The 26,708-nt window shown below is 42.4% G+C and overlaps 1 protein-coding gene across 1 annotated transcript; it reads left to right on the top strand.

The window, feature by feature from the left end:
• Positions 1-7,366: 7,366 nt before the first annotated feature.
• Positions 7,367-8,290, top strand: LOC141649805 (uncharacterized). Its single transcript, XM_074458482.1, has one exon. The coding sequence runs from the start codon at positions 7,367-7,369 to the stop codon at positions 8,288-8,290; it is 924 nt and encodes a 307-aa protein (XP_074314583.1).
• The last annotated feature ends 18,418 nt before the right edge of the window (positions 8,291-26,708 follow it).

The raw sequence follows: 26,708 nt of genomic DNA, 5'->3' as shown, positions 1-26,708 counted from the left end.
CAACTTTCTTTTTCAGCCCGTTTAGGATTGTTTTCTTAGCTGCTTCCACCTGCCCGTTGCTCTGAGGGTGGCAGACGGAGGAGTATGCAAACTTGATACCGAGCTCTTCTAGCCAGTTCATCACCATGTCACTCCAAAACTCTTAGCCGTGGTCAAATACCATGACTTGGGGTAACCCAAAACGAGTTATAACATTCTCCCAAATTACCTTTCTTACGGCCGCCGTGGTCTTGGCAGGTACCGCGACGGCTTCCACCCATTTGGTGAAGTAATCCACGGCGACGATTAGGTATTTTCTTCCTCCGGAGGCCGTTGGAAATGGCCCTAATAGATCCATCCCCCACTGTGCAAAAGGAAGGGGACTAAGCACCGATTGCAGGTCTCGGGAAGGAGCATGTATCACCGGAGCATGTATTTGACAGTTCTTACACTTCTTGGTCTTAGTTCTGGAATCCTCAAGCATGGTAGGCCAGAAGTAGCCGGCTCGGAGAGCTTTGTGGGCTAACGTTCTCGACCCCATGTGATGTCCACAGATGCCTTCGTGTATTTTCACAAGATATTAGCTCGCGTCGGCTGGGCCGACACATTTCAAGAGTGTTCTTATTACGGACCTTCTGTATAATTCTCCTTCGAACACCAAGTACCTTGCGGCGATCCTCTTTATCTTCTGAGACAGACTGCGGTCCCCCGGCAACTCATTTGTTAGTTTGTATTTCATTATCGGGGTCATCCACGTCGTCTCGGCTTCTATGTCGCCCACCATGCAGAGTGTGTCATTGATGCTTTTAGCATTCCTGATATCCACTAGCACGGTTCGGCTGACATTCTTGATGCTTGAACTGGCAAGTTTTGAGAGAGCGTCGGCTCGGTTGTTCTCGGACCTGGGAATGCATTGGATTTGGAAAGATTTCAGTTTTGCTGTGTCAGCTTTTACCCTTTCCAGGTATCTTACCATCTCGTCGTCCCGAGCCTCATACTCTCCTCTGATTTGTTTAGTAACCAATAGTGAGTCTGTCTTCTACACAATGTGTTCTGCTCCGGCAGCTCTAGCTAGCTCGACTCCAGTTATCACCGCCTCGTATTCGGATTCGTTGTTTGAGGCCGAGAAGGTAAATTTCAAGGCGTACTCAAACTCGTCCCCGTTTGGGCTGATGATAAGGATGCCGGCTCCTGAGCTGTTCGTCGTGGAGGACCCGTCGGTGTATACTTCCCATACTCCGGGATTTGGTTCTTCTTGATATGTGCACTCGGCCAGGAAGTCGCAAGTGCACGCGCCCCTTTATCGAGGGCCTCGGCTTGTATTGAATGCCGAAGCCGGATAGCTCTACTGCCCATTTGATGAGCCTGCCGGATTGTTCAAATTTTTCCAATGCTTTCTCCAATGGTTGGTCGGTTAAGACCGTCACGGGATGTGCGTCGAAGTAAGGTTTCAGTTTCCTTGCGGCAACGACGACAAGAAAGGCGTTTTTTCAATCGTGGGTAATTTCTTTCGGCGGGCAACAATGTATGGCGACAAAGTAGATTGGGTGTTCTTTGTTTGTCTTCTTCTCGATGATCACGACCGACCGTGGCCGAGGTAAGCGATATGTATAGATATAGCGTCTCCCCAAGCATCGGCCTGGACAGGGTTGGGAGAGTTTGAAGATGAGCTTTCAGTTGCCTGAAAGCTGTGCTCTGTTCCTCCCCCCAGCTGAAGTCTTTATTCCCCTTTAACACTTTGAAGAATGGGGTGCTCTTGTTGGCTGACCGAGAGATAAACCGGGCTAGAGCCGCCATCCTCCCGGTCAACATCATAACCTCCTTTCGATTCCTCGGCTCCGGCAGGTCCAGGATTGCTTGGACTTTCTCTGGATTGGCATCAATTCCCCTGGCGCTGACAAGTACGCCGAGGAACTTACCTGCCCGGACACCGAAGTTGCATTTCATTGGGTTAAGTTTCATCTTGTATTTCCTTAGTGAGCAAAATGTTTCGCTCAAGTCGGCCAAGTGCTCGCTGTCAGACTTGCTCTTTACAATAGCATCGTCGACGTAAGCCTCGATGTTTCGCCCTTTTTGATCTTGAAACACTTTGTCCACCAGCCTAGTGTAAGTTGCGCCAGCGTTTTTCAAACCGAACGACATCATTTTATACATGTATGTGCCGTGTATGGTGATGAATGCGCACTTAGGCATGTCTTCTTCGGCCATGAATACCTGATGGTACCCTGAGAAGGCGTCGAGCAGGCTCAACATAGTGTAGCCTGCCGTTGCGTCTATTAAACTATCTATTAGAGGCAAGGGATAGCAATCTTTAGGGCATGCTTTATTAAGATTTGTAAAATCAACACACATCCTCCACCCCCCTGATGACTTCTTCACCATTACAACATTTGCTAGCCATTCTGGGTAAGTACAAGGCATGATAAAGCCTGCCTCTAATAATTTATCTACCTCGGCCTTGATGGCCTCGTCTTTCTCGGCCGAGGAGTTCCTCATCTTCTCGCTTGACGGGCGGCGTTGGAAAGCACGTTCGGCTTGTGAACGATCACCTCTCGGCTCACGCCTGGCATCTCGGCGGCCGAGTACGCGAAGACGTCTTTGTTCTTCCTCGGCAGTCCAGGAGGTCGGCTCGAATTTTGGCTCAGGCCGACAAGCGATTACGGTGCATCCTGGGTCAATTTCTATTTGTTCGGTCTCGGCCCCCTCGACCATGCTGACGTTGTTGGTGTTCATTGGATCACCCTCCTGTCGTAAGGATGGGCTCTTCCCCTTCTTCGATTTCCTTGCCACTTTGAGGGATTGCATGTTACACCCTCTGGCCGATACTTGGACATTGACAACTTCGTCTCTCTAGTTCTTTGAGACGAGCTTTTGTGCCTCCCCCCGGTCCGAGACATACATCAATGTCAGGGCCCGAATGGACATTACAGCGTCGGCCTCGCTCAAAGTAACCCGGCCTTTCAGAACATTGTAGGCGGACGAGCCATCAATGACCACGAACTCAGATAAAACATTCTTGGCCGCATCGTCTTGGCCGAACATCACCGGCAACTGATTGATCCCGGGGTACCAGCCGGCCCCCGAGAAGTCAGTATAGTGGGTTGGTGCGGGGGCTCGGGTCCTCAATCTTGAGGACCGAGATTGAGGAAGCATTCCCGAACATGATGTTGGTGTAGGCGCCCTGTATCAATTAGGCACCTCTTAACCAAGTGGTTGGATATGTCTAGGTGGACCACCGGCGGGTCATTTGTGTGGGGCTACGACTCCTTCGTAGTCTTTCCTTCCGATGGTTATATCGGGGACAGTGGAAGCGGGGATCGCTGTGGTGGGCACAAAGTTGATGGCTTGGTAAAGCTCATTTAGATGCCGTTTGTGCCCATTAGCCGACCCTCCGTTCTCGTCTCCCCGGTAACCACCGGATCACTCCCATTCTCTCGGAATACGATTTCCTATTCGCCCCGTCGGAGCTTGTCTCCGGGCCTCTAGCTACGTATTTGCTGAGGGCCCCCTTTCGGATAAGCTCCTCGATGGCGTTCTTCAAATGCCGACAGTTGTCGGTCTTATGGCCGGGCTGGCCGTGGTAATCGCAAAATTGGTTTGCGTCGCCCTCCGCCTTTGTCTTGGGGGGTCTTGACCACTTCTGCCCTTCATTTTTGCTCAGGGCGAAGACCTCGTCCGGTGATTTAACCAGGAGGGTGAGACTGCTGTACCGCTTCGGGGTGTATGGTCCCGAACTCCCCCCGGCGCCCGCCGAGTTCTGTCTCTTATTAAATTTCTCGGGCCGTAACCTATTATTGTCACGGCGTCCTTCATCTCTCGTTATCCCGTGGTGATCCTCTCGGGAGCCCGGACCGCGTGGCTTACCAGTCTTGTGATAATCCTCCACCTTGATGGCTCGGTCGGCCATTTTTAGCGGAGTCCAGGTTGAGTTCTTCACACTTGATGAGCTCATTTTTGAAATCGCCTCTCGGTAGGCCTTTCATCGTCTTGGCCGCCGATTCGATATTCGGCTCTCGGATCTGCTGAACCTTAGCGTCAAATCTCTTGACGTAGCTCCGGAGGGACTCGTCCTCCCCCTGTCGGATAGTCAGGAGATCTGATGTCTCCACTGCCCTTCGCTTGTTGCAAGAGTACTGGGCTATGAAGCTATCTCTCGGTCGGCGTAGCGATATACCGAGCCATTGGGTAGCCCCTTGTACCAACTCGAGCCATGCCGTGGAGAGTTGTTGGGAAGACTCGGCACCACACCTCATCGGGTTGTTCCCACACCGACATGTACGACTCGAAAGCCTCGGCATGGTCGGTGGGGTCGCTATCCCCTTTGTATGATATGGCTGGCAGCTTCAATTTTGTTGGCACCGTGACGTTGAGGACATAGGCATTGAGGGGCTGTCTGACCATGTGTCTAATGACACGCGGCGATCGGCTCCTCGCACCTCTAGTCCGGCTTGCCTCCCTCTGTCGGGAAGGGCTTCTTGTTGTCCGACTTTGGAAAGTCGGGCTTTTTTCTTCACTTCTTCGGGGGTGGCCTCGTTGTCGCCGAGGCGACACTGTCCTTCCACGAGTGTGGGAAGGACTTTGGTCTGCCACGACAACACGGGCACCATTTGGCGTTTTTGGTACGCCCAACCTCTTGCATTGCTCCGGACGGGTTGTTGAGTCACCTTCGGGCCCTGGTCACCTTTGGGTGCTTATTTCTTTGTAACCGTCGTTGCGACGGGGGTTAGCGGCGTGCTACCCATTAGGTCCAGGAATAGCTTTAGTCTTGCTGCATCGACCACATGTCCCATGATAGTGACTTGGCCGGCAGGCAGCGGTGTTTCTAGTATTATCGGCATCCCGTACGCCGGTTGAATGACTCGGCCGGTGGGGGACTGCCCAACTTCAGAAGTAAGGACTGTGTCATCCTGGTAGAATGGAGTTTCATCAGTCACAATTACTTCTGGCTGTTTTGACATCTTCTTAGCTTGTTGGGTGGGTTTTTGTTTTGTTTTTTTTTTGTAAGGGATTTGACTAGCTTTTAATATGGCTTTCCCACAGACGGCGCCAATTGTTCCGGGTGTGATTACGGAGCAGTTTTGTTACCACGTAAGCTTGTAGAATGATGACTTTGCTTGACTCTTCCTTTCGGCCTCTCCTGAAACAATGAACAAAATGAGGGCTCGGCTTGGTACCGAGCGAACTCACTCCGACGCTCAAGTCAGTAAACTTAAAGGGATTAAGTTGCGTGATACTTGGCACAAAGTATATTGTAGAGAGATAAGGGAGTTTATACCAGATTAATATGTTTAACTGATTATTTTCGGATCCTTTCCTCAATGAGGGTTGAGGAGTATTTATAGACTTTCACCTTTTGTCACGTAGTGGCCAAGTGGCCAAGTGGCTAGCAGGTGGAAAGACTGATCTACCCTCGGCCGAGGGACCCATGGCAGGCCGGCGGGCCCTGTTGACTCCATGCCGAGGGGTCTTGGATGTGAGTACGCGGATGTGTGTCCCGGCTGGCTAGTTGTCCTAGCCGAGACCCAAGTGACAGGCCGACAGGCTGCGTCGGTTAGGCTGTCCAAGGTGTTGACTTGCTGTGGATATCTTTGACCTTGCTCAATATGTTGACTCGGTCAGCGGGTGCAGAATATGCCCCATCAATTATATATATATTTTTTAGGAAAATTTACAAATAACCACCACGTATTAGCGTATTTTTACAAATTACCACCATGTATTTATATTTTTACAAATAACCCCCAACCTTTCATGTATACTCCCCAATCACCACCGTATATTTGCCCCGAAACTCGTATTTTTAATTTTCCGACTCGTTAAATAACAATTTATGTGAAATTCCTAGATTACCCTTATGGATTACCCCCACGCAACATATCCCTCCCCTAATCCCTTATTTCCCCAATTAATTCCTAAATCATCATCTTTGTTCCTCTGTATTTTCCTCCTCCATGCCAATTTCACCAACAAGAACCAACCCATGTCGCACCATTTTTGCACCAGTTGCTACCCCACCACCATCACTTTATGCAACTACTAAGGGGACCCCAACAGCAACCCAATGCACCGTCTGCTTCGCCTTTCCTCACGTCTCCCCGACCCCTGCAGCCACGTCTCGATACTCCTCCGGCGTACCCACAAATCAAATCCTAACAAAGAAGCCCACCAATCCAATAGAGCGCAGACCCACCAGGCATTACCAACAGCAACAACGCCTGAGACCAGTCACGCTGCCATGCTCGAGCTCCATGGCTCGACCTCCGCACATCTCCAACACGATTGGTTTTTGTGGTAAATTAATCGACTGAATTTGGGTTAGAGATTGAGTGATTGAGCGATTTAGGGAGTGACGCCATAGATAATTGATTGAATTTGGGGAAGAAAGATAAGAAATTTGGGGATTGAGGGTTAGGTTTGAGTGTGTTTATTGATAATCGATTGAACGTAGTGATATTGAGTGTGTTCTAGTAATTCGGCAAGGGTAGTCTTGGTATTTCACATAAATCATTATTTAATGAGTCGGAAAATAAGAAAAACGAGTTTTGGGCAAATATACGGTGGTGATTGGGGAGTATACATGAAAAGTTGGGGGTTATTTGTAAAAAAGTAAATACCTGGTGATAATTTGTAAAAATACGCTAATACGTGGTGGTTATTTGTAATTTTTCCTATTTTTTATTTCGTAAAGAATTGTTAACAAATTTAACAAAAATATTCAGTTATTTAATAAACATAAATATTTTTAGTTTTAATAATTTAAACTTTTCTCGAGTTAATGCTAAATCATTATAAATTTCTGATTTTATTGTTAATTTTTACTTTGATTGTATATGGTAAAAAGTGTAATCAATTTCACTTATGTAATACTCCTTCCTTTTTTTATTTTCACCCCATCCATTTTGCACAAGTTTTAAGGAAGTTTATTAAAGAACGGAAAAGTATTGAAGGAGATGTAAGTGGGGCTTGATTAAGCTTGTAAACTGAAATGCTTAATAGAATGGTTAAGTTAAATAAGTACACATCAAACTTTTCATTTCCCACCAAAATAGCAATGAGGGGAATTTAAAAAGTAATAAATATTCCCCCCAAAAACCTTGGTTCCCTAAATCAGTACACAAAGGATATATGATTACATTGCCCTACATAGACTATATAATTTACAGTTTCTCTTCCATATTCTTCTTCTCTTCCATATTCTTCTTCTTCCCTTCCATCATTCTACACTTCAAAAAACTGTTAGTAACAAGTTGAAGGACAAAATATCAACAAGAATAAAAAGTTGTAAAAAACAGTGAAAACTTACCAACATTAATAAAAAATGCGTGGCCCAAATCTATCAAAAGATTTAGACATCGAATAGGATGCTATTTATTCTAGAATAGCAAGGATGGCAAGCCAATGTTCAATGAACATCCTTGCAGCAAAATACCAAGTAAACAGGAAAACAATTTTTGAAGTTTGGAGGGTTGTTAAACGTCAAATAGAAGATGGTGAATCTTTGCAGTTAAATTTCAATTTGAAAGGTAAAAAAGAGAGAGAAACACTTGAAGTCCCTGTAGATAGAATATTAACTACAACCATGGGAGACAGGGGATCAATGCATGCATTTGGTGCAGCAATTAGTGTCTCGGCAACAACAATTTTCAATTGGGTGAAACAAGGTAAACTTAGAAGCCATACATCAACTTTGCACTCAAGTCTGACTGATCAGAACAAGTTTAACAAGTTGATCATATTTTCACTTTCAAAGTTAAGTTATGATAGGATATCAAACTCTTTGAAGTTTAAGGACATGGGAAATATAATTCATATTGATGAGAAATGGTTTTATATCTCACAAGATGTAGTAAAGTATTTTCTATTGATGGAAGAAGTTGATCCTTATAGGCATTGTCAAAGCAAAAGTTTCATCACTAAAGTAATGTTTATGGCAGCAGTTTCAAGACCCATTTATGATGAAGATGGCAACCTTTTGTTTGATAAAAAAATTGGGAGATTCCCATTTACTTTCCAAGATCCAGCTAAAAGGAGGTCAAAAAACAGACCTGCTGAAACTTTAGAAACTAAATCAGTGGCTTCAATCAACAAACAAGTCGCTAAGGATATGCTGCTAAGTAAGGTAATCCTAGCCATTCACAGTAAATGGCCAGCATCAATGAGGAAGAATGTCATCATCCAGCAAGACAATGCGAAGCCACATATAAAGGGAAACGACTCAGATTTTTTGTTGGCAGCAAATTCAACTGATTTCAACATTAATTTGACACAAGAACCACCAAATTCATCCGATCTCAATGTGTTAGACTTATAGTTTTTTAATTCAATACAGTCACTGCAAACTTAAAAGAGAGCGAGCACAGTTGATAAGTTGCTGTCCAATGTGATAGAAGCTTAGGATGAAGAACCAACACAATGTTTAAGTGATGTTTGGCTTATTCTACAAGAATGTATGTTGGAGATTATTAAACTCAAAGGACACAATGATTATAAGGTTCCACATTTTAAGAAAAAAATCACAACGATTGGCTGGAACATTGCCAAGAAATTTAGGTGCAGATAAAGCAATTGTTAGCTTAGGGAATGTCTTGATCATTTACATGTATGCAAACTTAGATGAAATAAGTGTGTCCCTTGGTTTAACTCATCCCTTTTAGATGCATGTTTATAACTTAAACATTGCAAACATACAATGTTTAAACCATAAATGTAACACCCCCACATACCAAGGTGCATTACCAAGACCACCCTAGCATGGGAGATTGTTACCATCTCGATTTTCCGAGGCTAGTATGTAATACCCCGTATTTTATGTAATAAATTAAATGGATATTATTATATATTAATTATTATACATTTTATATTACTAATTATATCGGGTTCATTGTTGAGTCGATAATTACGTTAATTATTTTACTTGACTCGCGTTGTATCGATCTAAGTTAATTGAGACGGGTTTATACGGAATTCGAAATGTGAGCCAACCCATTTACCCTCGACCCATTTGAGTTGGCCCAATAATCTGTCCAGCCCATTTAACCCTAACCCTAAACCCTAAACCTAATAGTACCCTAATCTCTATCAACCCTACTCCCTCAACCCGCCTCCCTCACGCCTCCCTCCTTCATCAACACCAAACCTCAGCTTTTCACACATAGGGAGAGAGAGAGAGTGAGCTTGGTTGTCGTCAGTGCTGCAAGGAAGAGCTAGGGGCGGTTGTCGACGTTCATAGGCGGCTATGGTGGCTGTTGTGGTGGCGGAAAGGTAAGCATTCAACCCATCTCCTCTGTTTTAGCATTGATGTCGGGTTTTTGGGTGTTGTTTCGTGGCTTAGGGAGGTGTTGCTGGTGGGTGTCAGCAGGGTAAGGGAGTAGGGTGGTAAGGGTCGAGTGGGGTGGTGGCTGTGAAGGGCGGCATCGACAAGGAGGTAGAAACGGGTTTATGTAATGGTTTTCAGACGGGTTTAGATGGGTAGGTTTGGGGTGGCGCCACCGTGGACTAGGGGGAGGTCGAGACGGTGGTGCCACTTTGTTTCAGGTGCGTGGGCTGACGGCGAGCAGAGCCGTGGTGGTTTGACAGGGGTTTGGTGAGTGTTGCGGTGGTGGTGAGTCAAGGACAGTGGGCGGTTGGTGAGGCTTGGCGGTGAACCAGGCCAAATGCCAGCCCTGGTTCGACTCGCCGGGCGATCGACCAGTGGTGGTGGTTCTTGGTGGTGGGTCGAGTGGGTGTTGGGTCTGGTGGTTGACACGGTGGAGAGGTGGCGCGTGTGAGCGTTGGGATGCGAGTGAAGGGACGGTGGTTGTGGACGGGTTGTGTTTGTTTTGAAACGGGTTTTATTAGTTTAATCATTATAATTCGTTAATCGGTCGTATTGTTAATTAATTAAATTAATTTCCGAGTTGATTAAAATAATTAAAGACGGGTTTTGAGTCGGGTGTTGAGTTGTTCAAATGTTGATTCGGGTTTTTCCTAAATCGCATAATTCGTTAATCCTTTAATTATCATTTTGGTTTTTAGTTCCGAGTTATTTAAAATAAAATAATAATTAGTAATAATTAATTAATTAGAGACGGGTTTGTTAAAATGAAAAAGCTACTATATCGGGAAAGTTTCCATTTTAAGAAATTCTACTTTAGTAACTTTCTATTTTGGGTTGTTGGGTCATATACTAATCGGGTTATTTTAGTTATCAGTTGGGCATAAGTTTGGTGTCGGGATTGTATTTCGGGAAGCTTCTATTTTGGGAAATTTCTATATTTTTTAGTTAGTAATTATAAATATTATAATTGTTTTAGGTGACGGATTCGTGTAGGATCGATAATCAGATTCGTTGCTTTATTTTTCTCGGATCGCTTGAATCGCTTAATTGGATTTCTTTGGCACTTTGAGGTAGGGAAATACACTTGACTTATTATCGTTGTTGTTTAATTGTGTTGACTTGATTCGTGGTTGTTGATTTACGTTATGATTCATATATGGGAAGGTGATTGACTGAATTGATCGTATTGAGTATGATATCACAACATCGAGTAACCGGCATGATTTTATGATTTATCGTTGGTGATTTATATATATATATATATATATATATATATATATATATATATATATATATATATATATATATATATATATATATATATATATATATATATATATATATATATATTGTGTTGCATTAATTTATGTTGAGCATCTCATATGCATTGGAGTTGGAGGATGGTGTAGGAGTGACGATGTTGAGATACGATGTGAGTTGTGATAAGGCCCAGGCGGGTTCTGCGCAGACTTGCCCTGGTGTCCTCAGTGAGTGGCGGATCGGCTACGGTCGATATATATAGTCTACCGGGGATCGGTATGGCTGGGTTGTCCGGGGTATGAGATATGAGATATGAGTTGAGATGGAGGTGACGGAGGAGCATGCATATCACATTTTATTGTTTCATTGTTTTCCCTACTCAGCTTCGCGGCTGACCCTGTGTATTCGTGTACGCCCTTTGTGATGATCCAATTATTGGGAGCGGATTGATTGGGTATTTGAGACCGATGGGAGCTGGCCGGGAAGAGAGCTTGGATGACTGACTTAGTGCCTAGCCCACCTTAGTCTTATTAGTAGTTTTATCAGACTTTATCTTTTGGTCATATTTTTGAAGGCTTTGTTTTAATTCCAGTTGTAATCTCACTATAAACATTTTAATAAAGTACTGTGTTTCTTTCCTTTGTTATCTACTGCCTCGGGTTTCCGAGATGGTAACACCGTCATTTATCTGAGGAGTCCTAGTTCAGGCCCTTAAATAAATGGGGGTGTTACAAAGTTGTATCAGAGCGAACGATCCTCAGGCCTAAACCAATGAACCCAATGAACATAGGAAGAGTCTAAATAAAATGAACCCCGGGATAGAACTGTTAGGAGCACACTAAGGTAAGGTATGAGTTAGGGGCCCCCTCACACCGAACCAGCGGCCCTCTCAGTTTGACCCGGAAACCCTGAGTGTATATGAGAGAAAGGGTAGAAAAGCTGCTTGAGGTTGAGCATGAAATTCATATATCGTTGCCTAAGTGTTAACTGATTGCTACATTGATTATTGCATAATCGAGTTGATGTATACCTTGAGACCCATATATTCTAACCATTCTGCAGGACAACGCTACGGTAAGTATTTTGTATGAATGATGACGTGATCATATAATGTTGTGGAGATGAGATAAAATTTCGAGTTCAGGTTAATAATCAATGAAGTGTTGTGCTAGTCGTGAGCATGAAAATAATTGCGAGTCGATGATAGTTACCTAGGTGGATGTTGAATGATGTGCTGATAGTACTATTATGTCTAGTAATATGCGGTTATGTGATCCCAAAGCCATGCTAGTATAGTCTTGTGATAGTAATTAGAAACACTGTTGAATTGCATGTTTATAATCATAGCAATCGTGATTTAGATGTACGGAGTAGATCGAGATGCGAAGGGATTCTATGGGGTAGATGTTTACGTAAGTATATGGTGAGATTTAAGTCAGGATGGGTTAGTATCGATAGTATGGTTGTAAGAGTTTGGAACATAGAAAATGAACGATATAGTGCTGAAACTCGTTTAGTTTGATGTTACTCTTTAATTGACGTTACTGTCATTTCTTTTCTGTTTATTGCCTATGGATGAAAATTTTATGGGAGATAGCCTCGCGAGTTAGTGTTCATTTGGCGTTAGTTTCATGCTTATATGATATACGGATTAGGAGTAATAAATATTTTAGTGAGTTGTGGTTTGGAAGTTTCTGTGCAGTGATGTTTTGACCAACGATTTTGTAAAAATCCTCATTTAAATTGTATTAATAATTTTCGCATAATTCCAACTCCATCGATCATAAAATTTGCATATGTTTTCAAATTGATAAGCCACGAAAAATTCTTGATGTCTCTATATTAAACGATAGGTTTTGCAAACTGACCCAAGTTTTGGACCAATTGCTGTCACATGTCTGTTTGGACCAACTGAGTTGTAAAATTCCTTAAAAATGAAATTCTTGTGCTTTAGACCTAATTCTTTTTCTCCTGTGTTTTTAACTCTCTGTGTTTTATAAAAATAATATGAATCAAGTTTTAATAGAACGGTTATTTATTCGTGATCTTTGAAAGTTACAACGTGAAACATGACTTGTAAAATGTGTGTTCTAGGTTGAGTTTCATACAGTTGTTTGATTAATTCATGAACCTTAGTAATGTGAATTTATAATGCTTTATATGACGATAGTAGCACGCATGTTCAGTAGTTATATATATCTTAGCAAGTGATAAAATTAAAACTTAGTTGATAACATTGTTGGCATGATAGCATGAGTAAAATTGGATAGCTTAATTTGATTCTTAAACGAGGGTGAAATGTTTATACGAGTCCAGTTGTTTGCATACTTTATATACATTTGGCATGTTGTAGTGTGTCTGGGTGTGCATCATATTTGCATAGTGGTTGGATATGTATATAAATATAAAACTATATTGTCATATCTTGGTAGGTTGATGGCGTTAAAAGTTAATTGATTGTTCTAATATACACGCATGAATAATTATAATAATTATGTCTAAATGTTTACACATGGATGGTAGTAATGAGTATGCCTAAATGTTCACACATGTAGGATGCATCTGAGTTCTAATGTCTTTCATATGAGTTGTGTGCTCATCGTTATATTTATTACCGTCATCGCAATAAATTATTTCAGTTGGACCTACACCTATAACATGATAATAAACGGTGTTGTTATTCCTTATTGAATATGTTCGTTATTACGATGTCATAAAATGCTAAAGTGATTCTTACAATTGTATGGGTGTGCTATAAAGGAAACTGTTTGATATAACACGACAATTGGCATATCTATATTCTCGAGTCGTTACTATCAATTATATTATAATAAAGATTGTTATGATAACTATGTTGACAATTATAATAGGATGACCCTTTGATGATTCACATGATATGCATTGGTTTAAATGATAGTCGTTATAGTTACATTTAATTGAGCCTACGAGTTGCCTAATTATTCAATCATGCAAATCAGAGAAATTGTTCAAGTTGCTAATCTTTTATCATAGCTAGTGTTCTACAAAGTATATGATGGCAAATGTATATGTTTAAACTATTTATACAATATCTTTGTTTTGCTGAAAATGAATTATACTAAGTTACTGGACACAATTGAATGATATGGTTGCTAAGATGTTAAACACATGAGGGATATGGAAGGAATGTTGTCGTTGTCATAAATCATATGTTGTTACTTTTATTGGGAAATATGTTTTCAAGAATTGATATTGTGCAAACAATTTTGATAATTTAAAATATGAATGATGAATATGTTGTTGATTGCTTAAGTCATCGGCCTAATTCGTGACCTAAACCAGTGAGTGAGTAAATGGTTGTACAGACATGACAATAAGATCATGTGATTGTGAGGGATAACAGTGGTAGATCTGTTTCCTGTGATATGTTTACAAATGTGAGAAGTTTTTAAATTGTTTTGTTGATTTTGCTCTCGCTCGTTCATAGTCTATAATTGATCATCAAATTTGTTTAGTTGTGAAACCGTGTAAACCTTGGTTCCTTTCTTGTTGTCCTTTTAGTTTGATGTAGCGTTTTTAAGTTAAGCATGAGCTAGTAATAAATGTTACTTGTTGACAATCAGTTAATTCCTTAATAAAACCTTGTTTCGACCTTATTATTGATGCGCAATCTCTTATCATGTGTTCCTTCCTGTCACATGTGGTTGATAATGATTTTGTTGCATGGGCATACGAAAATTGAAAAGAGGTTACGAGGACGTAACCATGTTCTAGTCGGGTAGGATTGTAAAATCTTAATGTTTATATTGCACTTGTTTGTAGATTGTAGTTTTGATCAAGTTGATGTTTCGTTGTGGGGTACCTATGCAAATGAGTTCTATATGTTTTGTTCCTACTTCTGTTAGTTGGTTGATGTGTAAAAGGAGAGTGTAGTTAAACTATTGATATTGAGATTGAGATTGGCCACTAGTATTGAGTTGTGGGGCCTTTGTGCCGAGTTACGTTTACGGTCCAGTGTGACCATGGTTATTGAGTTACTTGAGTTCGAGATCGGAATTTAGATGGAAGATGATGGTGTTCTCAGATGATTATTTAGTTGTTATACATTCGTATTCTCAGGTAGTTATTAGTTGTAGTTAGTTGAGTTAAGTGAAGATGAGTTAAACTTCGGGACTAAGTTTATTGTTAGGAGGGCAGAATGTAACATTCCGTGCCTGTTATGCTTAATTGATGTGTCAAAAGTGTGAGTTAACCGTGTTAGAAATGTGTGGCGTCCCTATGTACGATATACAATACCCTTCCGATGTTTGAGTACGGGTGCGAACTTCGGGACGAAGTTCATTTTAAGGGGGGAAGACTGTAATACCCCGTATTTTATGTAATAAATTAAATGGATATTATTATATATTAATTATTATACATTTTATATTACTAATTATATCGGGTTCATTGTTGAGTCGATAATTACGTTAATTATTTTACTTGACTCGCGTTGTATCGATCTAAGTTAATTGAGACGGGTTTATACGGAATTCGAAATGTGAGCCAACCCATTTACCCTCGACCCATTTGAGTTGGCCCAATAATCTGTCCAGCCCATTTAACCCTAACCCTAAACCCTAAACCTAATAGTACCCTAATCTCTATCAACCCTACTCCCTCAACCCGCCTCCCTCACGCCTCCCTCCTTCATCAACACCAAACCTCAGCTTTTCACACATAGGGAGAGAGAGAGAGTGAGCTTGGTTGTCGTCAGTGCTGCAAGGAAGAGCTAGGGGTGGTTGTCGACGTTCATAGGCGGCTATGGTGGCTGTTGTGGTGGCGGAAAGGTAAGCATTCAACCCATCTCCTCTGTTTTTGCATTGATGTCGGGTTTTTGGGTGTTGTTTCGTGGCTTAGGGAGGTGTTCTTTGGTGGGTGTCGGCGGGGGTAAGGGAGTAGGGTGGTAAGGGTCGAGTGGGGTGGTGGTTGTTGAGGTGGTTTTAGGCGGTGGTGGTGGCTGTGAAGGGCGGCATCGACAAGGGGGTAGAAACGGGTTTATGTAATGGTTTTCAGACGGGTTTAGATGGGTAGGTTTGGGGTGGCGCCACCGTGGACTAGGGGGAGGTCGAGACGGTGGTGCCACTGTTTCGGGTGCGTGGGGCGACGGCGAGCGAGCCGTGGTGGTTTGCCGGGGGTTTGGTGAGTGTTGCGGTGGTGGTGAGTCAAGGACAGTGGGCGGTTGGTGAGGCTTGGCGGTGAACCAGGCCAAATGCCAGCCCTGGTTCGACTCGCCGGCGGCGATCGACCAGGTGGTGGTGGTTCTTTGGTGGTCGGGTCGAGTGGGTGTTGGGTCTGGTGGTTGACACGGTGGAGAGGTGGCGCGTGTGAGCGTGGGGATGCTAGTGAAGGGACGGTGGTTGTGGACGGGTTGTGTTTGTTTTGAAACGGGTTTTATTAGTTTAATCATTATAATTCGTTAATCGGTCGTATTGTTAATTAATTAAATTAATTTCCGAGTTGATTAAAATAATTAAAGACGGGTTTTGAGTCGGGTGTTGAGTTGTTCAAATGTTGATTCGGGTTTTTCTTAAATCGCATAATTCGTTAATCCTTTAATTATCATTTTGGTTTTTAGTTCCGAGTTATTTAAAATAAAATAATAATTAGTAATAATTAATTAATTAGAGACGGGTTTGTTAAAATGAAAAAGCTACTATATCGGAAAAGTTTCCATTTTAAGAAATTCTACTTTAGTAACTTTCTATTTTGGGGAGTTGGGTCATATACTAATCGGGTTATTTTAGTTATCAGTTGGGCATAAGTTTGGTGTCGGGATTGTATTTCGGGAAGCTTCTATTTTGGGAAATTTCTATATTTAGTAGTTAGTAATTATAAATATTATAATTGTTTTAGGTGACGGATTCGTGAAGGATCGATAATCAGATTCGTTGCTTTATTTTGTGGACTGCTTGAACTGCTTAATTGGATTTGCTGGCACTTTGAGGTAGGGAAATACACTTGACTTATTATCGTTGTTGTTTAATTGTGTTGACTTGATTCGTGGTTGTTGATTTACGTTATGATTCATATATGGGAAGGTGATTGACTGAATTGATCGTATTGAGTATGATATCACAACATCGAGTAACCGGCATGATTTTATGATTTATCGGTTGATTGATTTTTATATATATATATATATATATATATATATATATATATATATATATATATATATATATATATATATATATATATATATATATATATATATATATATATATATATATATATATATTGTGTTGCATTAATTTATGTTGAGCATCTCATATGCATTGGAGTTGGAGGATGGTGTAGGAGTGACGATGTTGAGATACGATGTGAGTTGTGATAAGGCCCGGGCGGGTTGCGCAGACTTGCCTGGTGTCCTCGGTGGAGTGCAGATCGGCTACGGTCGATATATATAGTCTACGGGGATCGGTATGCATTTGGGTTGTCCGGGGTATGAGATATGAGATATGAGTTGAGATGGAGATGGAGGTGACGGAGGAGCATGCATATCACATTTTATTATTTCATTGTTTTCCCTACTCGCCTTCGCGGTGACCCGTGTATTCGTGTACGCTTTGTGATGATCCAATTATTGGGAGCAGATTTGTGGTATTTCGAGAGACTGATGGGAGCTGGCCGGGAAGAGAGCTTGGATGACTGACTTAGTGCCTAGCCCACCTTAGTCTTATTAGTAGTTTTATCAGACTTTATCTTTTGGTCATATTTTTGAAGGCTTTGTTTTAATTCCAGTTGTAATCTCACTATAAACATTTTAATAAAGTACTGTGTTTCTTTCCTTTGTTATCTACTGCCTCGGGTTTCCGAGATGGTAACACCGTCATTTATCTGAGGAGTCCTAGTTCAGGCCCTTAAATAAATGGGGGTGTTACATAGTATATCAAAAGTTACCATTCCAAAATATTTATTTAAGTATAAAGTTAAAGTTAACGATTACAAGTTCCAAAACCAAATCCAAAACAAAAGATCACTAGTACTCAAAACAACAGAATCTAAACAGCTAATCTCGTGACAGCGGAAGCTAGACTCGAAGTGATGACTCCCCATCTCGTCCCCATAGCTAAAGACCATCATCACCTGTCACAATCTGCTCACCATCCCCGAAGGGATCACCCCAGATTTTACAAAACAACAACGGGGTCAGTTCACTGCATAATCAAAATAAGACAAAGTACGATAAAGATAAACAACTGTTCCACAATCCACCTCCAACTCCCAATCACATCTCATAACGGACTACACACTAAAGTGTGTAGTCCTGCCAGTGGGGGACTGCAGCCTTGCCCACCTAAGCCCCCGCTCATCAACGAGTGATAACCCTGTTCATTAATATGCACATCCCCTCCTGTGGCGAGTTCCACAGAGGGCGAATCAAGGGCGCGAAGCCACTCCCGCAAGTGACTCCACTCAGCCGAGGACGCACCTCCCGAACATCACCAATCATCTCCACTCCAACACCCATACTCCAATCCACCAACAACAATATAATCAATCAACAGCATTAATCAAATCAATCAATCATAACAATGCATTAAATCAATTATACAGTAAACTGATGAGTAGGGAAACCCTACCTTTTCGCAATCCAAGCACACACAAGCAATAAATAGCGATACTCCATGACACCGTCACCTACACACGAATAATCACATACCATCTGTTTTGGCAGGATTTTTATTGATCTAGAGCGTCCTGCCAGGGATTTATGTATAGGGTGATCTAACTCGAATAACTCGCCTGATTGGTATAATTAAATGTAAAACAAACTTAATAAATAATGACACAAGGATTTATACGTGGAAAAACCCTGGGAATAAGGGAAAAAACCACGGGCACCAAGCCAGGAGTGATTGTTACTATGATTTTGGGTAGCCTGACAGAGTATTGTTATATCAGGCATGACAGGCGAATATATAGCTTAAGAATACAAAGAATATGAGTAAAAGTGATGGTCTCTCAGATGATGCTTCTTGTCTTCTCCTCCTTTCTATTTATAGGTGGTTATTTCCAATTGTTTTTGTGCCGTTTAGGTTTTCCTGGTAAATAGGGGATGTGCCCTATTTACTCGGAGGTGGTTGCCTTTAGACTAGCCGTTGCTTTGACTGCTTCTTATATCTTTTGGCTTCTTGAATTGGTCTTCCTTTTTTGTAGGGAATATACATAAACTGCCTGTTTGTAGCCTGAAGTAGCCTGGTGCTTTTCCTTTTCAGGCTGCTGGTTGTCTTTCGCCTGTCTTTTATCAATTCCTGCTTGGTGCCTATCCGCGTTGAAGTAATGCCTGATTTTAGTTATCTTTGGCCTGGGAATTGTCCTTGGCTGTTGTCTGGCCTATTCAGGTCAGGCAGGATAATTTAGGGCCCAACAATTGCCCCTTATCTGCTTATTCCTTTATTGGGTCTGGCCAGGAATGAGGAGATAAAAATTTGGGCCAGGCAAGTGATTTGTGCAGGGACTTTCTATCGGATTCAGAATTTGTGTTTGATTCAACTTCTTGTAACGGTTACTTGCCATAAATAGGGTAGGTTCACAAAACCCCAGGAGAGTCATGATTGATCTTAACCACTTGCTTTCCTAGCCGTTATAGTTTTGCGGCTATAAATATCCTGCTTATTCCGTGTATGTCTTCACATTCCAATCTCTAACTTTCTTCTTTCTCTTTCTAAAAAATTCTCCCTTTGTAAAAATTCATTTCCCAGAAAAATAATATATGGCTGGTGGCGGAGAAAGACAAGACTTCAAAAGCTCGCCGAGGTCGAAAAAGTTCTGTTGAAGTTGAAATGGTTTTCACGAGGTTGAGGGGGTCCCCGATGTCATCCCCGAGGATGATGTGGTGGAGGTTGTTCCTCCTCCAGAGATTCTGTCTATGTCTTATAAGGGGGTTGAGTATTCTCCTAATAAGGCTTTGCGAGTCTCTTTCCATGAGGCTAATCAAATGAAACCCGCTTTTGAGCATTATATAAAGGGCGGGGTCTCATTCCTCATGGGGTGAAGTTTGGATTCCGAGAATGGTCCTATCGGGGCTAATTGGAGTAGCCGGGTTGGTTCTGTATTTTTGAGTGGGCTTTCGGGGTGGTGGTCAACTTCCCCTTTCTCCTTTTATGGTGAGGTGATTAGGGCTATTAGGGTTCCTCCGTTTCAACTCATGCCAATGGTTTGGAAGATTGTCCATTCTATTGAGCATTTATGTTCTAAGCATAAGTTGGTTATTACCCTGGATGATTTTAAGAACGCGTCTATCATCGAAGAGTCATTCTCTTTGGGAGGTTTAATTTTCGAGTCGGTCAAAGATGGCTCACCCGATCACCAATTTTGATTCGGGGGATGATAAAGGTGGGTTCAAACTTATATGTTTATCAAGGTGACTCAATTGCCCCCGACTGGACTATCTTAATTACCCATTGTTGAAGGAGGTAACCTTTCTTTCTGCATTATTTTTGGTTTGGTAATAATATTTTTGGAGAGTTCACTTACTTTGCCCGTGCTTTCTTTTAGTAAATGATTGGGTGAATGATCCCGATCTTTGAGGGTGGTGACCGGATAGCGGCGTTTATGGCGTTGCTGAAGAGGAGAGGGCTTGGCCTCGTCTGCATGCAGGGCAAGCTGCTATGCCTCGTTTTAAGAAGGCTAAGTTGAGCACTTATAAGCCTGTGAAGAGCACTAAGGTTCCAGGGGCATCTTCGTCAGGGAGTAAGTTCTTTTGCTTGTTTTGTCATTCTGTTTCTGTATTGGATTCATGCTTATATTCTTTGATTTAGAAACTCGTCGTGCAGCTACCAGGGCTTCTGCCAGAATTGCTAGTTTTGGTCTGTCTTTGGTGAAGGCAGGGGTTTCTCAAATTACGGGGGAGAAGTCAAAGAGCGGTGAGGCAACGGGGAGTGATAGTCTTTGTTCAAATTCGGGGAATCTGTGCGGGGGCTCGGTTGGTGTCGCTGAAAAGATTGTGGATGAAAGTGATCGTCCGAGAAGAGGAAGTGAGTGGATGAGTCTTTGGGAGGAGTTCATGAGGTCAGGGGAGTCGGGGCTCGTATGGATGAGGTCCAGTTTGCTAAGGATCAAATTCAGGCTCAGGCTTTTGTGGTTGATGATCCTTATTTCAAGTACCGGCGGAGGAAGCTTCGCTCGTGCTTTTGGCCGCTATGTATCGTTCCGGGGATTATCTTTGCCAACCTGGTTACCATGCTTCGGGAGGTATATATTTTTGTCTTTGTTTGTTGTGGGTTTTTGTGTGTGTTTTCTTTTTTGTGGCTTAGATGGGCATTTTCTTTTGTTTTAGAATGTTAATGATGTTTGAGGAGTGCCTGTCAACTGGAATCATCCATGGTCTAAAAATGCCTTGGATTGGGAGGTACAAATCTTGAAGAAAGATGATGACAAGTTTAAAGGCGATTTGGAGGTGTCAAGGTGAGAATCATTCGTTGAAGGAGGATAATGAGGCGGGGAAGGCTCGGTTCTTTGGTGGAGTCTGCTAAGTGAAATCGCTCGGGATGCCTTGAAAGCTCTTGAGGCTAAGTTTGATATTGCCCGGGGAAGAATTGAAGGTGAAAAACAGGCTATGCGGGCAGAGCGATTAAAGGTAAATGAAGAATTGGTTGTAGAGAGGGATGAGGTTCAGGCCAGGTATAAAGATCTTTGCATTGTATTTCTTTGGCAAGGGTCGTGTGGATGCCATGAAAGAGCCTGCTGAAGTCAGGCCTTTTGGAATCCCGATCGAGAATTGGTCGATCTCAATACCACTTATCCCGAGCTTTGTAAGTTGCATCCGACGAGGAGGTGGACTCTCCTCCATCCAAAGGGAAAAATAGTGATGTTGAAGGGGATGGAGATGAAGAAGAGGAGGTGGCGATGAGGGGATTGGTTCTGCTCTTTGTGTCCAAGGTGGGCTAGTTTGATTTTTTTGTTTGTGGGATTTTGTGTTGTTTTGGCCTATTCAGGGGGGATGTTCCCTGAACAAATAATTTAGGATTTGTTTTGGTTTTTGTTGGCTTCGCCTGGATAAACGGTGTGTTCTTCCTGCCTGGGAGGGGTGTATTCCTGGGTAGGTTTTAATATATATATCCTTTCCTTGATTTTCTTCTTTGTTTTTGTGGAATTTGTACTGTATATTCATGTGATATTTTTGTTAGAGTAATGCCGTCGGGAGGGCTTATGGCCCTCATTCCCGTGTTTATGGGAAATGGTGGCTTTATCTCGCCTATCGGGAGGGCTTTTAAGAATGAGGGTGGTTGCCGGTCGGGAGGGCTTATGGCCCTCACTGTCGGAGGGCTTCTTTGACAAGTACTATGGTCTATTCCACCTTTGTACTTGTCTTTTTATATCTTGAGCTCGGTTTAATTTTCGGGTCGGCGGCGGTGCCAAATTAGAGCATTTTTAGAAATCTTTGTTCGGGTTGGGTGGAGTGGCCCTCAATCCTGAACATTTGTTTAAGCCTAAAGTATAACATATAATAAGTGGAAAGAAGGCGTAAAACAAGTTTTCAGGATTTGAAATAAAGTTTTAGGTGAAATTAAGAATAACAGGCAAGTAACTTAGCACATAGCAGGTATGAAATAGTTTTAGGTGGGAACTTAGCACATAGCAGGTATGAAACTTAACACATGTATATAGGGTGGGTAGTTTTACCTGCTTCTCAGATATGAAATAGTTTTAAGTGGGAAATGTTCCAAGATCTGGGGATCATTTCTCCTTCCAAAGTTTGTAGCCTGTAAGCTCCTTGTCCCACTATTGAATCAATTAAGTACGGGCCTTCCCATGTAGGGGCTAGTTTGCCTGCGTTCTTTTCTCTGGTGTTGGGGAAAACTTTCCTTAATACCAGGTCTCCTTCTTTGAATACTACGATGTTGACATTTTTGTTATAACTCTGGCTCTTTGTCTGTTGGTAGGCGGCTAACCCGACTTTGGCCGCATCTCTCGGTTCTTCGTTAAGAGTAGGTTATCTTGTAATAGGGGCCTGTTCTCTTCTATTGTGTTCAGCCGCTTCGGTAGTTGGCACATGAATTTCTGCTGGTATTACGCTTCATGACCATAGACCAGGGAATATGGTGTTTGGCCTGTGGCATTTGTTTTTGGGTGTGGTCTGTCGGCCCATAGGACTAGGGGAGCTCTTCCGCCCATCTTCCTTTTCTTCTTTTCAGCTTTTTCTTCGTGCAACGATTACTATTTTGTTGCTTGATTCTCGCTTGGCCGTTGGCTTTAGGGTAGCCTGGTGTAGATGTGACTAAATTGATATTCCATTGTGCACAGAAATTAGCTGTTCTTTTTCCCACAAATTGTGTCCCATTATCACAGACTATTTCTGAAGGTATTCCATATCTACATATGATATTCCTCTTGATAAATGATATGACATCTTTTTCTTTGACTTGCCTGTAAGAGTCTGCCTCTATCCATTTGGAAAAGTAGTCAGTCATTGCTAGCATGAAGACTTTTTGTCCGGGCGCACGAGGTAGCTTCCCTACTATGTCCATGCCCCATTTCATGAATGGCCAGGGGGCTGAGATGGAATGTAGTAGTTCTGATGGTTGATGGATATAAGGGGAATGGATTTGACAGACTTCACATTTTGAGTGTATGCTATGCGATCGGCTCTCGGGGTTGGCCAAGTAGCCTGTCCGAGAATTTTGCTTGCCAGGCTCCTTCCACCTTTATGATTTCCAGATATCCATTATGTATGTCTTCTATGACTTGGCTGGCTTCATTTGGTTCCAGGCAACGTAAGTAAGGTCCAGCCTGAGACTTTTTAAACAAGGTGTTATTTATAATGGTATAAGTGGATGCTTTGATTTTCAGGGCCCTTGCTTCGTTTTTATTTGTAGGGAGTATCCCCTGTAGGAACCAATCATAGTAAGGTTTAGTCCAGGAATTTGTATCTTCCTGGATAGGGCAAATTTGTTCAGGCCTTTCTATGGTTGGTTCAGCAGTGGACGATGGGTATTTTGTCAAACACAGCAGGTGAAATTGAAATTTGATCCCAAGTGGCTAGGGCATCCGCCTGGGTATTTAAGTCCCTTGGTATTTGGTCAATGTCAAAGGTTTTGAATTTTTTGCAAAGGTTTTTGACATATTCCAAATAGAGTATCATCTTTGAATCTTTTGCAGCATATACTCCTTTGACTTGATTGGAAATTAAAGAGAGTCGGTTTTACCTTGAGGTTTGCTACACCGAGTTCTATACATACCTTTAATCCAAGCAATCGGGCTTCATATTCAGCCTCATTATTCGTGGCTTTGAACTCACAACTAATAGCCTGTGCAATCAGGTCTCCCTGTGGTGATTTTAGGACTAATCCTAGGCCAGTGCCTTTCATATTTGTTGCCCCATCTACATGGAGAGTCCATTCCTGGTCTGTTTTTTTGGTGTCAAGAAGATTGACCTCTTTTATGAGGTCTGGTTCTAGGGTAGGACTGAATTCGACCCACGAAGTCCGCTAGTGCACGAGATTTAATTCTTGTCCGGGTTCAAAGGTTATATCATAGGTCTTTGATTTTGTCTTGACCATTTTGCCATTCGCCCGACAACTCGGGCTTTCTCGGAGACAGATTTGATAGGCAAGTTGGTTCTTACAATGATTGGGTGACTTTCAAAATAAGGTCGAAGTTTAGTGCAGGACATTACTAAAGCAAGTACATATTTTTCAAGTAGGCCATACCTGGTTTCTGTATCTAGAAGACTTTTACTTACATAGTAGACTGGATCTTTGTTGGCCATCAATTTCTTTGGTCGGGACTCCACTTTCTTTGTTTTGTTTACGTGAGATAGGTAGACCGTCGGGGTTCTCCTTTGTCTGGTTTGGCAAGTAGCGGAGGTGTAGTCAGGTATGTTTTGAGCTCTGGAAGGTGACTCGTGTTCGGCAACCATTTGAATGCTTTGTTCTTCTGAGTAGGTCATAGAATGCCTTGCATCTTCGATGATCCGGAAATGAATCTATTCAGGGTCGCAACTCGTCTGTTAGTTTTTGAATATCTTTGTGACTTGGGGATTCCGGTTCTAGTATGGCTCTTATTTGTTCTGGGCTAGCTTCTATTCCTCTTTTGGTCACCATGTACCCCAGGAATTTTCCTGAGGATACCCCAAAATGGCATTTGGATGGGTTGAGTTTCATATTGAAATCTTCTAGGATCTTAAAGGCTGTTTCCAAGTCCCTGACATGATCTTCAGCTTTCTTTAATTTAACTACCATGTCATCAATATAGACTTCCATGGTGTCCCCTATTTGGTCTTTAAACATTGTATTGACCAGGCGTTAGTATGTTGCCCCTGCATTTTTCGAGGCCAAAGGTCATTCTTTGTGTAGCAAGAGATATGCCCCTTTCCGTGATAAATGCAAAGTATGTTCTGATCGGATGGGTGCATCTTGATCCGGTTGAATCCACTTGAGGCATCCATGAATGTCAGGAGTTCATGTCCTGCTGTAGCATCCACCATTGCGTCTATGTGTGGGAGTGGAAATGGGTCTTTTGGACAGGCTTTATTGAGGTCTGTGTAATCTACACAAACTCTCCACTTGCCATTCTTCTTTTGAACCACCACTACGTTGGCTAGCCAGCTAGGGTACATGACTTCTCTTATCATCCCCATGTCCAATAGTTTGTCTACTTCTTCATTGATGATGGCATGTCTTTCAGCGGCAAACTTTCTTCTTTTCTGCTGGACAGGCTTATAAGACTCATCAACATTTAGTTTATGTGTAATAATATTGGCATCTATTCCGGTCATATCAAAATGTGACCAGGCAAAACATGAAGATTTACCTCTAAGAAAATTTACTAATTCTGGCCTGATATGATCGGGGACATCGATCCTACCGACGTGCCTGTCGGGGTACTCGGGGTCTAAAATTACTTGATCGTTTCCATTTTGGTTTTCGCCACATGAGTTGTCTGACAGTCATTGTAATTGCTAGGCGAGGGACTTACCTGTCTTGGAAGGTTTGGTGACTCAAGTATAACATTCTGGGCAGATTTTTGTTCACCTTTAATGGTTGCTACTCCCCATTCTGTTGGTATTTTGATGCATTGGTGATAGGTGGAGGGTATGGCTCTTACGTTGTGGATCCATGGTCTTCCCAATATGGCATTATAGGATGACAGGCAGTCCAGGACTCCAAATCTTTCATATGAAGATACTCCTTCCACATATGTGGGCAGGTGTATTTCTCCCAGTGTGTTTCTTGTTTCTCCACTGAATCCTACTAGGACATTAGACTTCTTTATGATTTGGCTTTCATCAATCTTCATTGCTTTAAGGACATCAAGCATGATCGGGTTTCTTGAACGCCTCCATCTACCAGGATTCTCATGACACGTGCAAAGTCCCTACTTGCATGGTGATTACCAGTGTCATGGTGGAGGTGGAATGCCCCGCATATCGGTGTCGTCAAAAGTAATTTGAGGTAAATTGATAGGTTTAAAAGGAGATTTCATTTTTGACTCCCTGGCAATTTTCTTAGCAAATTTGAACTGGTCAGGCCACAAATTTTCGATCCTCCATTGATGAATTTGACTTCATAAATGGGTGGTGCAGGGGTAGGTCACGTTGTTGCCTTTCGTGTTTCTTCTTGTTCCGTCATCTTCCTGTTCTTTGTTTGCATCAAGTCTTTCAGGTATCCTTTCTTTAGCAGGTAAGCCACTTGTCTCCGTAATCCCAGGCATTCTTCTGTTGTGTGACCTATGTCCATGTGAAATTCACACCACCTGGTGGTGTCCTTTCTTGAGTTGGGGTTGTCTGACTTCTTTGGCCACTTGACAATGTCTCCCACATGGTCAAGCCTCTTGATTAATCCTGCAATGTCAACAGAGAAGTTATATTCCTGGACAGGAGGATAAGTATAGGAGTTACCTCGTTGTTCATGTGTATAGTTGACTTCGATCTGTCGGGTCTTCTCGTAGGGAGATGGCCTGGAACGCTTCCTTTGTTGTTAAAGGTTTTCCTGTTGGTTTTGTCATATCCCGAGTTGTTGTCGGCATTATCGCCTTGTAGCCTTTGTCTTCTTCCACTGATATAGCCTATGGCTAATGCTTGGACATCTTCAAAGGTATGACAGGGCTTCATGGTCATTTCATCGTAGAAGTTGTCCGGGGGTAGCCCTTGCACGAAAGCTTCAACGGTTGTTCCAACATCACATCC

The sequence above is a fragment of the Silene latifolia genome, chromosome 1 (genome assembly GCF_048544455.1).
Source record: "Silene latifolia isolate original U9 population chromosome 1, ASM4854445v1, whole genome shotgun sequence".
Taxonomy (NCBI): domain Eukaryota; kingdom Viridiplantae; phylum Streptophyta; class Magnoliopsida; order Caryophyllales; family Caryophyllaceae; genus Silene; species Silene latifolia.
Note: the sequence above shows the minus strand (reverse complement) of the source record. Positions and strands in the feature narration are given on the sequence as shown.